General features: G+C 36.7%; 1 protein-coding gene across 3 annotated transcripts; it reads right to left on the reverse strand.

Moving 5' to 3' along the window:
* Nucleotides 1-862: 862 nt before the first annotated feature.
* LOC137748792 (methionine aminopeptidase 1D, chloroplastic/mitochondrial) lies at nt 863-8,275 on the reverse strand. 3 transcript variants are annotated; one of them, XM_068488981.1, is made up of 10 exons: nt 5,039-5,336; nt 4,749-4,818; nt 4,130-4,355; nt 3,453-3,614; nt 3,320-3,361; nt 2,865-2,936; nt 2,159-2,238; nt 1,857-1,954; nt 1,421-1,468; nt 863-1,298 (listed from the first exon to the last, which is right to left on the reverse strand). In XM_068488981.1, exons 2-10 carry the CDS (start codon nt 4,799-4,801, stop codon nt 1,153-1,155), a joined length of 927 nt encoding a protein of 308 aa, XP_068345082.1. In that variant the 5' UTR covers nt 4,802-4,818; nt 5,039-5,336; the 3' UTR covers nt 863-1,152. The 3 variants fall into 3 exon arrangements, with proteins under 3 accessions (XP_068345082.1, XP_068345081.1, XP_068345080.1); XM_068488980.1 differs by lacking the exon at nt 5,039-5,336 and adding an exon at nt 7,975-8,259 and having other exon boundaries at nt 865-1,298; XM_068488979.1 differs by lacking the exons at nt 863-1,298; nt 1,421-1,468; nt 1,857-1,954; ... (4 more) ...; nt 4,130-4,355; nt 4,749-4,818 and adding an exon at nt 7,975-8,275 and having other exon boundaries at nt 5,044-6,462.
* Between the last annotated feature and the right edge of the window lie 4,218 nt (nt 8,276-12,493).

Here is a 12,493-nt window from a genome sequence, read left to right on the forward strand (position 1 = left end):
CAATCCAGCTTAGTCCTTACAATTAGTCCAGTTCGAGACAATCCGGTGCAACAAACGCACTCTAATTGCCCAAATCAGCAAATCAAAGACCAACTCATTTTCCATTTCCTTTTGCCTACTTTGAGCAGATCCAGTTACTCACGCGTTAGGAACAGCCCAATAGTAAGACAGAGAGATGGAAAGATTGATTTTGGGTGCCTAATATGAACCAACCTAGGTTCTCCTTTTGGAACAATAAGGGTCCTACCTCTCCACTTCACTGACTTCTTGTCATACACTAAAATTGTCTTGTGATTCATATAATAATATAATAATTAGTAATTACTATCTCGTTTGATGGCCGGCTTGAAGTCTGATCTGATCCGCCCACCAAACGAGGCCTAAAAATTAAAGCAGAGTTAAACCAACATTACAAGCATCAAGGTATAAATTGAATATACCAGTTTTCTAGCCACCTATCTTTTAATTAAGCTGTTGAGATCATTGGTTCGACACTGTGATTGCGTTGGTCAAACAATCTTTACATACAAAACTACTTAGGCACACGTTATGCCAGTAAGAACTTTGAAGGAATGCCTGGATAGACATACAATTGAAAACACACTATTCAATGTGAATTTCAGGTCCTTTTGGGATGGAAAATGTTTGTTGCAGCAGTTGAACTAATTCCGGTCCAACGTCACACACAGCACAGAAAGCTCGAACAGACATTGAAGCGTCCGTTGGACATGCCCTAAAGTTACAGAGACATCTTAATCTTTTGGAAAAGAAATACCATCTCACCACTAAAATAGCATGGATAGCAGGGCCTTTGTAGGCACAAATTGGTGAAATACCGCTTTCATGAGTCTCGACATTGAAGAATTATCCCTAACGAAAGTATAACACGCTGAGCACAACTATTTCGACAATTCATGTTGATAATTACATGTCACTATATGAAAGAAACAATCAAATGTGTAAAGACCATGTAAAGCAGCTTCTTGTATAACACACTACACTTATGAGAAACAATGTTAATATATTTGGTATGTGTAGAAGTAGATATTTGCACTTCCAATACAGAAATTTTTACTTGGAAGATGCAGATCCAATCGAGTATAATCCCCAGAATTATCTATACGTTCTCTCGTATAAGGTCTTGCACCACCGCTAACACTGAGTTAGTATCTCAGCCCCATCCTCGGTTATTAAAATGGTATGTTCGAACTGCGCTGACAAGCTTCCATCTTCTGTGACTACCGTCCAGTTATCGTCCCACATTACAGCATTATAGCTACCCATTGTCAGCATCGGTTCTGCACACCAAGTACATGATAAATAAGCAAGAACTTTTTACAAATAGAGGTCTGTAATAAGAAATATGGTCGTATACAACAAAAAAAAAAAATGCTAAGTTCGAATAATGAATATGCATTACCTATTGTGAAGGTTTGGTTTAATAACATGCGTCCATTATCATTGTTCCCTGCAAGGATTAGCAAGCATCACTTCAACCGGAATGTTCAGCTGTTAGCAGATATTCTAGATGCACCCTGTGTGTGCAGTGCACATCCATGCATATTACTAGTGACAACAAATTGCTGAATTTATGAAGGAGAGATTAATACTTTATGTTAGTCAATTTACGAACTTCACTTCCAGGTAAATCCACGGGGTCATTTCATAGCCTAGTAGATATGTATATTGTAGATGATTCTATGACAGTACAGCTAAGTACTTCCAGGTCTAAGGGCACAGTAATAAAATTTCAGTTGCCAATATAATTAGTCTAAATAATATTCCTCGACCGTAAGTTTTCAATAAATAATTTGCATGATTTGCTTAAATAGCAGCAGAAAGTTCAGAATGATTACTGAAGTGTAGAATAACTGGATCGGCATGAAAGACGCGTCCAACTCCATGACCAACGAACTGTCGAACAACACCATAGCGGTTTTTATCTGCATGGTCTCTAATTGAGGGAGAAAAATGGCGATTATTAGAAAAAAGTTAATTATCAATCCATATGTTACTCATGTATGCATGCATGTGACAGAGCCTCCAGACAAGAAGAAACATTTAAAATTTACTGCACCAATGCTACTGCTGAATCCTAAATATAAGAAACAGAGAACTACAGCATACGGGGAAGGGGGTGGGGAAGAAAATGCCTTACTGGATTGTTTTGCCAATTTTCTTATACTCCACTCCTGGCGCGCATATTGAGATTGCCTTGTCGAGACATTCTTTAGTTACCTAAAGCAATACTTCAAAATTAAATCTTGTAAGCATAGCTATAATACAAGAATATCTCTAGAAGTTTAAAAATTTATTCTTCACCCAAAGTCATACAATTGACAATTTGCCTGAAGAGGTTCTTATACAAGATGTCCCACTACAGATCTATAGCTTTAGAAGTGGGAGATAAAATTTCCATGATTCATAAACTTTCACGCCACCAATAAGTACCAATGAATAAGTTGAAACTATACGTATAAGAACAAACAAAGGAAGTCCAAAAGCACAAAAACAGGGGCAGCTGAAACATCTTTTGTAAGTTTGTTATCTATGACCAGTCAGTGAATGACACTTCTAGACGAGCACCAGATTCTAAGAGATGGCATTTGGAAGATATTAGCCACAGAAGGTAAGCGAAGTTACATACATGGGCTACTAATTTGCAAATAATTAAGTGAAGTGAATTCTTGTGAAACTAATGGGAACTTTCTGCTCATCTACCTACCAAGAACAAACCCTGAAACTCTAAAAAGAAAATAAAAAATCTTGATTAGTGAAGATTTTTTATCAAATTATTGCTCACCGTAACAAATACGTAGAAAAACAATGGGATTCCACAAAATTTAAAAGAAAGATATTTCCACCTGAACTAACTTTCTTGCCTCATTATCAACATCTCCACAAAAGAAAGTTGTTGATGTATCACCATGATACCCCTGTAAAATACAAACCCATCAAATGGATAAAGATACTAAAGCGTGAACTTGGAAAGTCATTGAAGATGCATTCGATCTATGCATTGTCAAACAGGTAAAAAGATGTAATTATCCTGATAAAAGAATGACAATCATGCAAACAATTCCAGCAAGAAAGTATCAGAAGTTTGGAACCCAGCCTATAAAGGAGCAAGAGACTGGTTGCACGAGGCATTCAGATAATCTACCAATATAAGCATAATTTATATAATATAAAACAAACTAAAACAAGTTGAGCTGTGCCAGCCATTTAATATAGATAGCAACGTCAAAACCTCAACTCCAATTATGTCTATCTCATGTCAGTTTATTCAAATTATGCATGCTTAAAATATATCACTCACATTTAAATAGACCGTAACATCAATATTAACTATATCACCATCCTGCCAAAAACCAAAAGATGTCAGTTTGATCTGAAAATATTGATTATTTAGAAGCATACAATTTTGTAGCAAAGAACTTATATTAAAGGACCTCAAGTGCTCGGGAATCTGGTATTCCATGGCAAATACATTCATTCACTGATGTGCATACACTCTTTGGAAACCCACCATAGCCAAGTGGTGAAGGGTAGGCCCTGTTATCAATTATCATTTGGTGAACAGCTTGGTCAATTTCATCTGTCTTTGTGCCTGGCTGCCAACAGAAGCAACAACTAAAGATTTCATACAGAGCAAGACACCCACCTCTCCAACATCATGCAATCAAAGTCACAAATCCATCCCCAATCACTTGTCAGTTAAGAATGAAAATTAACAAATAGATATTGAACAATCTTAAATGCATCATGCAAGTACCCAAGTAGCTTAATAACTGTAGAAGTTAATTGCAATGATCAAAAGAAAAACGAAAAGACCAGTTCAGAAAATATTATAGAGATTAAACATGCAACACCTAGTTTTTACCAAATCCAAATCTACAATCTTAAGAGAGCAGCAAATTGAAGAAAAACATTTTCCTTCTTTTCTTTTAGAGGGGAGCTGGGGTTTTGGGAAACAAGCATGCTGAATCTGCACTACTAGAATGCAGCCTACTTTTTGGCACAGCCTTGGATTTTCTGGTAAAAGCCAAAAGGTAAAAACAACGACCTCAAATTATTTTATTGAGCAAGTGCAAGTATAGATGATTAACAAGCCAGAAGCAGAATTCACCTTGACCAAAGTTCCAGCATATTCAAGAACCTGTGCTGCTAGCCTTCCAGAGGCTCTCATGCATTCTATCCCTTTCTCATCATGCACTTCAGGTCCACTCGCAATTCCAGGCGATTTTTTAGATTTGACATAAGGAGGCCTTGGTATATGATCTGGAACAGGGCGCTGAGGTGAAATTTTTCCAGGTCTTAGACATTTGCGCTTGTTTACCACTGTATCTACATTTCTAATTTCAACAAAATAGCTGTCACTTTAGAGTTACAAAAATGTGCCTGCATATGTATGTTCTCTTAAAATAAACTATGAAATTGAAAATCTTAGGGTTCATAATTCCAATCCAGAAACCTCATTCATCAAATAAAAACTCAAAAATAGTGCCATGAGGAGGTCAGAAACTAGATCAAGCAAGCTAAAAGCCAATGCATGATACTACAATATTAGATGTACTCATTTGAACTTCTAAAGGCAACACTTGTACAACATGGGAGCCAATTGGCATCATTCATTTTGTATTTGTAAGAAGCTTAACAATAAAAGTGCATGAAGAAACGTATGTCTACTTTGTGTGTGCTTGTGTCTATATAATAAATGTGAGTGCACAGAATGTTTCATGCCATACCTTCCATTGAACAAGAGGTTTGTCAAGCCAGAAAATTTTCTGGGTAACTGCATTGACACATGCTTGCTTCCTGCGTGTGAGAAATAGAAACAAAAAAAAAAAAAACAGTGATCATCACTACAAATTACAACATCTGTGTTTCGCATAACATTTCATGCGAATATAAATAACTTGCAATGATATGTATGCATCATTGACATCTAAGCTGATTTAATAAACATGAGAAAATAACCAAAATAAGATTAAATAAAACACTTGCACATAACAATTGAAACACAAGCTACTCTTACCATTCTCTCACTCTTACACAGTGGCTTCTGACCTTGTGCACTCTCTTACGCTCACAGCCTCACTCACACACGTGTCCCCTTACATTGTGCATTTTAGGCTCATTTTCTCTTTTTCTCTGGGATGGACCTTGCTTCATTCATCAAAATGCTTGCTAGCACACAAATTAAATTTGCAAAACCCTGACTAATTAATAAGTTGTACAAAATGAAGATTAGGTGACATGGGCTTCCGAAATTGGATCAAGCCCAACTTTTAAACCCAAAGCACCAATATGTCAATTCATTAGATTTTTCATTTCTCTAGTTACCACACTCAAACCAACTATTTCCTGATGTTTTAAGTGATCCTTGCGCTTCCATTTGCTTTCTCACCCGCACAACATCTTCCCATCTTCCAGCTCTTGTATATATATTAGACAGGGTGACATAGTGGCCAGAATTTTCCGGTTCCAACAGGACTAACTGTTCGGCAGCAAGCTTTGCAACATTAACATTTTGATGGGCTCGGCAGGCAGCTAGCAGAGCTCCCCAAATACACTTATCAGGCTCCAAAGGCATCCTATGAATAAAATTAACTGCATCTTCAAGTTGACCATCACGTGCTAGCATGTCAACAACACATGCATAATGTTCCATGCTGGGGATGACGCTATACTTCTTCGTCATACTGTAGAAGACTTGAAGACCCTCATCCACAAGACCTGAGTGACAACAAGCCGACAAAACAGAAGTAAAAGTTACAGAATTTGGGCAAATTCCTGAATGATTCATCTCTTGCAGAAGCTCAAGAGCAGCTCTGCCATCCCCATGCATTCCAAAGCCTCCAATCATTGAGTTCCATGTTACTAGATCCCTATTGACCATGTTAGAAAATACAGAGTATGCAGATTCAATGCATCCACATATGGCATACATATGGATCAATGCATTCCATACCGGAGCAACCAAATCAAAACTATTTTTCCTAACAAAGGCATGAATTTGTTTTCCAAATTTCAAATTGCATGTCGGCAAGACAGTAGATATTGTCGTTTGGTCAACTTTGACCTGTGCTCTTTGCATTTTTCTAAAACATTCAAGTGCCAAATCCTCCAGTCCTAAATCAATAAAACCAAGAATCATGGCATTCCAAGAAACAACATCAGCTGGGTTCATCAATCTAAATACATTTATAGCATCCTGAATTCTACTACAGTTGGCATATAATATCAACAATGCAGGGCCAGCTGAGCTGTAAAATGCAATGCCAGATCCTATTTTTATCCCATAACCGTGGATTTCTTTCCCATTAAGCAAAGACCCCAGATGCCGACAAGACACGAGGACAGCAGAAAGTGAGTCCAAATCGGGGTACACCCTGCTGCCATCCATCATATCCCTGAAAATCTTCAAAGATGATTCATGATTCCCAATCCTTGAAAATCCTGAAATCAAGGTGGTCCATGAAATGATATTAGGTTCCTTAATCTGATCAAAGATTCTCTTAGCCTCGTCACAGTGCCCTAGTCGGCAATAAGCATCCATTACCGTATTCAAAGTAACAACATCAGGTTCACAAACATCCAAATGCATACAATCAAATAGTTCTACAGCCAACCCAAGCATCCCATTGCACACATATCCAGAGATCATAAAATTCCACGACAATAAATCTCTTTCCACCATCTCATCAAAAACCTGTTTAGCACTCCTAACATCTTTGCATTTGGAATACATATCAATCAATGAATTGCAAACTTGCACATTAAGCTCAAACCCACGTATGATCACATCTTTGTGAACCAGAAAACCCACTTTTACGCTTGAGAGCTGTGAACATGCCTTTAAGACCTTCGGAAACACGTACCCATCAGGCAAAACACCTTTCAAAATCATTTCACCATACGCTCTCACACATTCTTCATACATTCCATGCCTCGAATAGAATCCAAGGATCGCAGTCCAAGCAAAGACGTTTGGGTTTAACAATTTGTCAAACAACTTCCATGCAGACACCAAATCATCACAATCCGCATACATTTGAACTAATTTGGTGACTAGGAAGGGGTTTTTATTTAACCCATATTCGATTATCATTTGATGGGCTTGTTTTCCTTTATTTAAAGACTTTGAATTGCTGCAAAGTTGAAGGTAAAGATTGAGTTGAGAAGGAGAGGGGGATTTGCTATTGATAGTGGACAAGATTGACATTGCTCGCTTAGAACGCCATACACTGATCTCCGGTGGTAGTTTAGTGCAGTAAAGGTCAGAGCCAACTGGGACAGAGAAAATAGAACTTTGTGGGAATTCCGACTTGGCTAAATGGGAATTTAGCACACTAAAGCTTAGTGCATATTTAGTGCGTGCTTGAACAAGAGGCTGGCCAAGCCACAAAATTTTGCGTGATAAGTGCATTGACACACACCTCTTATGTGTGAGAATTACAAACACGAAAAATAACAATGACAATCACAAAATTCACATGCTCTAAGACTGCAGAGAACTACAAACACAAAAAACAAAGACCATCACAAAATTCACATGCTTTAACACCTCCCTACCAAAAAAGAGAAGACAAAGAAAGATTAGGTATCAAGGTTGAATCATCTGGATACCAAAGACCCCAATTTTGATTCTCTTTTTTATTTCAACTCACATCATCAGATACAAAACTGCATTACAGTAATCAGATACGGATTACAACAGTTCATATAGCCATAAAAGCAGTCCCAAAAAAACCAAATAACCTAAGCTCACTGAAAACCACAATACCTCGATTTTGCAAGCTAAACGTTCACTTTTTTTATACAAATACAATCACTATATGACTCAAACAATCTTATCCAACAAACCCAAAAGAACAGACTCGATTGAAACAGAAGCTGAATCGGAAATGTTTGAACTTTTAGCTTAAAAATTCAAAAGCAAGAAAAGAAGAAAAGGGAAGGAGTAAGGACCTGGATGGAAGCCGAAGAGTTGGTGGAGAGGGTGCGCCGACTGAAGCAATCTGTTGCCCACAAACGAGGAGAGGATTGTGGGTTGAACAGCACGCATTGCGCTCGCGCCTGTCACCATTTTTTTACAGCGTTCGCGGCTTCTGGTTGTGCTTCTGCTTCTGGCTTTCGGTGCTTTCTCTCTCTCCTTTTTATCCGCTACTTCTCTCCTCCTCTTCTTTTGATCTGGAACGGGCCAAGCAAACGAGGTATTGGGTTGAACTTTCTAAATGATAAGTTATTGGGCTTTGCGTATTGAGATTAAATCCCAATTGAAACTTTTGACCTAAAGTTTCTCCAAGTAAGGGCTCGCTTGGTGCATGAGATTAGATTGAAATGAATAATTTTTTTAATGTCCGAGCATGTTGATGGGAGAAATGAAAAATTATGACCCACTAGAGGGTAAAAGATGGATTGTTTATGAATAAAACTTATTTATTCCAATTTCCAATCATCTTCAAAATAGTAGAATTTAGAAGTGATGAGTTTTCTTCTTGTTTAATACTCTTCTAATCCCCTATAAATCACACCCTTCTAACTTCAATTTTCCTTAAAATTGGAGAATTATCTATTCTAATCTAATCTACTTGCCAAACAATGCCTAATAATATTATCGTTTTGGGTTTAGGTTAGGTTGTCGTGACCTTGTCACCTCTAATAGATACATGCATAATGGGTGGAGGATTGTGTTTAGAGTGTCTACAAGCACTTTTATATGAACAATAATTCTCACAACGTTTCCCAAAAAAAGGATAAAGTGTAAAATTTGGATCTTGACTAAAAATTTTGACATCCTATTAATAAAATCATTTCCAGCAAAGGCGCATAAAGCATCTTGAACAAGCACTACTTGTCTGTATTTGACTATTTTAGCATGAAAAACACTCATAAACAATTTTGGCTAGTTAGTTGTAAAATGTTACTCCTCCAACAAAACTAACTATTTCCACTAACCTTGGATCTTTTATTATTCGATCACTTGTATCGTAAATAAAATGTGTCATATCTCGACCCACAAAGTTTCTCAAATTTTATATTGGATCCATAACTGTGCACAGTATTGCTTTACCTCGGCATGGAATATGTGATATTTGAGCCAAGAAACTTAGTATAATTAGACTATTTGAGATACTCTTACAAATAAAAGTGCTTCTTATAAAAGCATATGTTATGAAGATGACTTGGTTCTTTAAGAGTGATGACAATCACACTTTAAATTTCCAAAAGATGAATACTTTGTCGTTTACAAACTGCCACCAGCAAGTGAGTTTGGTGGAGTGTAATCAAACTTATATGTACACCTCTTATTTGTGTAAGTCTATCAGACATGACCCCAAAAATACGATTAGGTATATTCCAAAGAATCACTTCAAATCAATGGCTCAACATCAACATGTGACTCAACTTCTTCTTCTTCTTCTTCTTCTTCTTCTTCTTCTTCTTCTTCTTCTTCTTCTTCTTCTTCTTCTAGTTTGGGTAAGAGCTTCCTCTGCTTTATTGCTAGTGTACAAATAGGTCAAATCGACCTGAACCCAACTCAAATCTAACCACGGTTTAGTTTGGCTCGGTTTAAGATCACATTTTTTTCAAAAAAAAAAAGCAGAACCAAACCACTCGAATTAGTATAATTAATAGTTAAAATGTATGCCGAATTCATATGTTTTAACTGCATAACTAAAAAAGTTCATGTTCATATCATCTATAATGCATATAACATGTCATAAAACCCAAAAAAGATGTAAATGGAAGGTCTCATGTCCGAGTCTTATCGATGTTGAGTTTGATGCCTAATTATATAAATACATGATTTAGTGCAAATCTCTTTCTTTCAATATCACCAAACAAGCCACTTAATACTATGATCTAGTGGTATTCATCTTCACTTGTAAGTGAGAAGTCTTAAGTTCGATTCTCGTTAAATACAAAGTTGAACCATATTATTATGGCAAGCTTATTGCAAAACTTAGATCACTTCTTTATCTCTCTAGTGTAGATATTATCGTTTATTAAAAAAAAAAAACAAATATCACTGAACAGAATCATTCCACGTAAAGAGTCCAAAATAAAAACCCTAGATAATAATGGACACATTGGAGGTAAAATAGTTCAAGTGGAAGTGAAAGTGGGCCTTCTTTAGTACCACGCCGGCCTCTGACGTACATCACAGAAAGTCTTGACGGTCCCCCAGCTTAAAATTCCGCCCAAAGCCCATACCCCGACGATATGTCCTTTCCAACTCCCTATCGGTCCTCTAAAACGACAAGTTTTGGAATCCGATGCTGCTGCCGCAAGTTAGTGCGGAGAAAGGAAGGACGGATCCATACTGTTGCCTGCGTCGGTAGTCAATCTGACAGTGGTCCCAGCCAATGTCGTGGGGCCCACCTTCTCAGAGAGACACGAAGAGGAGAAGAACAAGAAGAAGAAGAAGAACCAACGGCTAAACGATGTGTCGGAATGTTAAAGCATGTTATCCCAATTTTTCCAGTCCCCACGCTTGGTTTTGATCGAGAGTAATTGAGCACGAAGGGCGCGTTAAAAGGAAACGTCCTACGGTTCGTCCTTGTTGGGTAGGTAGATATTAAAATTTGTACAACTAGGGTTTGTACAAACGATCTTGAATGATCTTCCCGGATGTATATATCTTCGCATGTCAAATGAATTTTTACCGACTATTTCACTAAATTGGTGAAAGCTTGACTCATTATTCGTGAAATCGAAAGGGTAAGTTAAGGAACGATGTTTATAGTAACTAAGATCGTATGTGAATTCACAAGTCAATTTGACGTTAAGTTGTTGGATTTGATGTTGCTCATTGATAGGTGCATTAGTTATCATATTTTCATGTTAATTATCCCCAAATTTTGTTCAGGAATTGATTATAAAATAGCATTATTACTTTCCTTTCCTTAATCTCACCCAATATGCGCACTTATAACGTTTTTTGTAATAATTTGACTTTTTGGAGAAGTTTTAATGCAAGGTCAATTGGAGAAGGAAGCTAAGAGGCTGAAGCTCGTTGTCTCCGAATTTCATAATTTTCCATGAAGCCATTCATTTCAATTTTACAAATTGATCCCGTACAAGTTGCTTGCCCATCAAAATTGCGCAGATATAGGAGAATGATGATTTGAAGGCTTTCCCAATTATTCCTAGTGGCGTGCAATATATACTTGGAAAGATAAGAGATAAAGCTACGTTTCCCATATTTTTATAGAATTTTCTAGATGATACATAGACCCCAAATTTGGCGTGTAAGACAGATGATGTGTTTCCCAAGCCAAAAAGGATTCTTTCCTAGTTTGTGTCATTAATTGTTTAGGAGTCTGTTTTATTTTAGGAGAGTTTCTTCCAGACCTTTTAGGGTTTTTCTAAGTATAAATAAGGCGCCCTAAGCTCTCTCTACGGATCACAACATCACCCCACATCCATACTACCATTCATCATCTCCGCAATTCGTGAATAAGAGCTTAGGGACGTGCTTTGCCATAGACTCCGGCTTCTATCTTTCTTTTATTTTTATTTCTATGCATAATTAAGTTATTTTCTAAGGTTTATGATAAAGGCAAGACATGAATATTTGCGAAGTACTTTGTTAATTATTATCCAATTATATGCCATGTTATATTCTTAATCTTTGTGGGTATTTTATTCTAGATTTGGATTTCTAATGATTGATCACCTTTAGAAATTATGCATCTAGATATTTAGATAAAACTATGAGGATGACCAATCAATTAGGTTGAGTGGAATTAAGATTAAGAAGAGTAGACAAACTAGTGAGGATGACCAATATCAAGCCAGTCCTACTTGGTTGACATGATTCTTCTACACTTAATGGGGTTTTATGTGTTTAATTGTATACCTAACGAATAGGATATAATTACCATATAGAGATACAAGAGTTGATGTCTGACCACGGATTAATTCTTACCTTAGAAAGAAAGAGCAACCTTTACATTGGCATTATAATTGGATAGTAGTTGCCCTAGGAAAAGTAAATAGGACTGTTATTGGTGAATTCATAACCTTAGGTTTTCTTGTGTCGTGTGTTTATTTTAATTCATTGTCTTTTCTTTTTCTCGTTAATTTTAGTCTTAATCAATTACTCAAATTTTCAATTCAATTTATCCTTTGTTTGTTTAACTAAGCCTAGCGTGATTAATCGGTTAAATTGGTGCTAAACAATCCCTGTGAGATGGACCTCATATTTGCATATATTACTACAATTGATTCGTGCGCTTGCAAGTTTAATTTGGTTTAAGTTAATCTATTATTTAGGTTAGTTTAAATACACATCACTTATGTCAAAGGGGGAGACTCTCTCTTATAATCGGCTACACTACATATGTGATAAGTATCTAGCAGACAAATGATATATTGTTTAAACACGTGACAATTATCTATTGCATCAGTGATACCACTAGGACAACATACTAATTGCAAAATTATTTTTTTCCTTGTCAATGTCAGAAAGTAGTAACAA

This window comes from Pyrus communis, chromosome 10 (genome assembly GCF_963583255.1).
Source record: "Pyrus communis chromosome 10, drPyrComm1.1, whole genome shotgun sequence".
Classification (NCBI taxonomy): domain Eukaryota; kingdom Viridiplantae; phylum Streptophyta; class Magnoliopsida; order Rosales; family Rosaceae; genus Pyrus; species Pyrus communis.

Excerpts from the sequence above, each read along its gene's own strand:
- LOC137748792 (XM_068488979.1), bottom strand. The coding sequence starts at position 8,092 with ATGGTGACAGGCGCGAGCGCAATGCGTGCTGTTCAACCCACAATCCTC. Across the intron at positions 6,463-7,974 it reads ACTCTTCGGCTTCCATCCAG|GATTTTCAAGGATTGGGAAT; the intron begins GTCCTTACTCCT and ends CCTTGATTTCAG.